Source organism: Geospiza fortis, unplaced genomic scaffold (genome assembly GCF_000277835.1).
Source record: "Geospiza fortis unplaced genomic scaffold, GeoFor_1.0 scaffold183, whole genome shotgun sequence".
Taxonomy (NCBI): domain Eukaryota; kingdom Metazoa; phylum Chordata; class Aves; order Passeriformes; family Thraupidae; genus Geospiza; species Geospiza fortis.
Window position 1 is genome coordinate 907,642 of NW_005054447.1, and position 1,125 is coordinate 908,766.

General features: G+C 69.4%; 1 protein-coding gene across 1 annotated transcript in view; it reads left to right on the plus strand.

Moving 5' to 3' along the window:
* Positions 1 to 637: 637 nt before the first annotated feature.
* ZPR1 (ZPR1 zinc finger) overlaps positions 638 to 1,125 on the plus strand; it is a 7,481-nt gene continuing 6,993 nt past the window's right edge. Inside the window, exons 1-3 of the mRNA XM_031062393.1 lie at positions 638 to 686; positions 794 to 920; positions 1,010 to 1,118. Coding sequence (XP_030918253.1) covers positions 638 to 686; positions 794 to 920; positions 1,010 to 1,118 — 285 coding nt within the window. The remainder of the gene's footprint in view (positions 687 to 793; positions 921 to 1,009; positions 1,119 to 1,125) is intronic.

The following is a 1,125-nucleotide window of genomic DNA, read 5'->3' on the forward strand; positions in this document are numbered from 1 at the left end:
GCCGGGGACACGCACGGGTCCCAGCTGCATTCCCAGGCACCGTGGGGCTGCAGTGCCCTGCAGTGCCCTGGCCTCTTCCTGTGCCAGGGCTCGCTCCAGGAGCCTGGCCCGGGAAGGAGCGATGCCATCCTGCCTGTGCACAGCCTCGTGTGCCCCCAGCTCCATCACAGCGTCCCCCTGAGCCCGTGTCCCGCCCATTGCCCAGCCGGTCACAGAGCTGGGAGGTCCCTGCAGCATCCCCAGCCCCCGTGTCCCGTCACAGTGCCATTCATCCCACACCCCCCTGTCTGTCCCTGTCCCCCTGCTGGGGGCCGGCGGGGCCGCGGGTGATGTCAGGGCCCTGGGTGATGTCAGGCCTGCGCACACGTCAGGCACCTCCACGTCGTGACCGACTAAAGTCCAAGCCCTTGCTGTGTCACAGCCTGCGTGAAAGCTGCAGGAGCCCTCGGGCTGCATAAATAGTGCTGGGAGCTGCCGGCTCTGCAGCTACCGCGGCACTGGCAGCACAGGTGAGCAGTGCAGGGGCTGCAGGGAGCCGGGAGGGAGCCCAGCTCTCCGTGGCCTCTGGCTGCGGGCTGCTGGTCCCTGGGCCTTCCTTCCCCTCTCTGTGCTCCCGCAGGAGTCCCCAGCACTCAGGATGGCGCCCAAGGCGGCCGCCCTTGTCCTGGTTCTCCTGGCGATCTCAGGTGAGTGTTGTGCGGGTCCCCGGTGCCAGCAGGGCGGGGATGGCAGTGTCCCCGCTGTCCCCGGGGGAACGGGCCTGTGTGGGCTCTGACCCCAGCACCCCCTGCAGGCTCCCGGGCTGATGTGAACCCTGACGAGGTGGCCAGCGTGATCTGGAAGTACTTCACGGAGCTGGGCAGCAATGCCAAGGACACGGCGGAGCAGCTGCACCAGAGCGAGCTCAGCAAGCAGCTCAAGTGAGCCCAGCCTTGGGACCGGGGGGCTCGGGGGGCAGACGGGGCCCGGGGTGGGGGCACACGGGCCCTGACGTGTCCCCTGTCCCCAGCACCCTGCTGAAGAGCAACCTGCAGAGCGTCAGCGCCTACGCCGAGGACCTGCAGCAGCGCCTGGAGCCCTTCGCCATGGAGCTGCAGGGCAAGCTGGCGCCGGACTCGGCGGGCC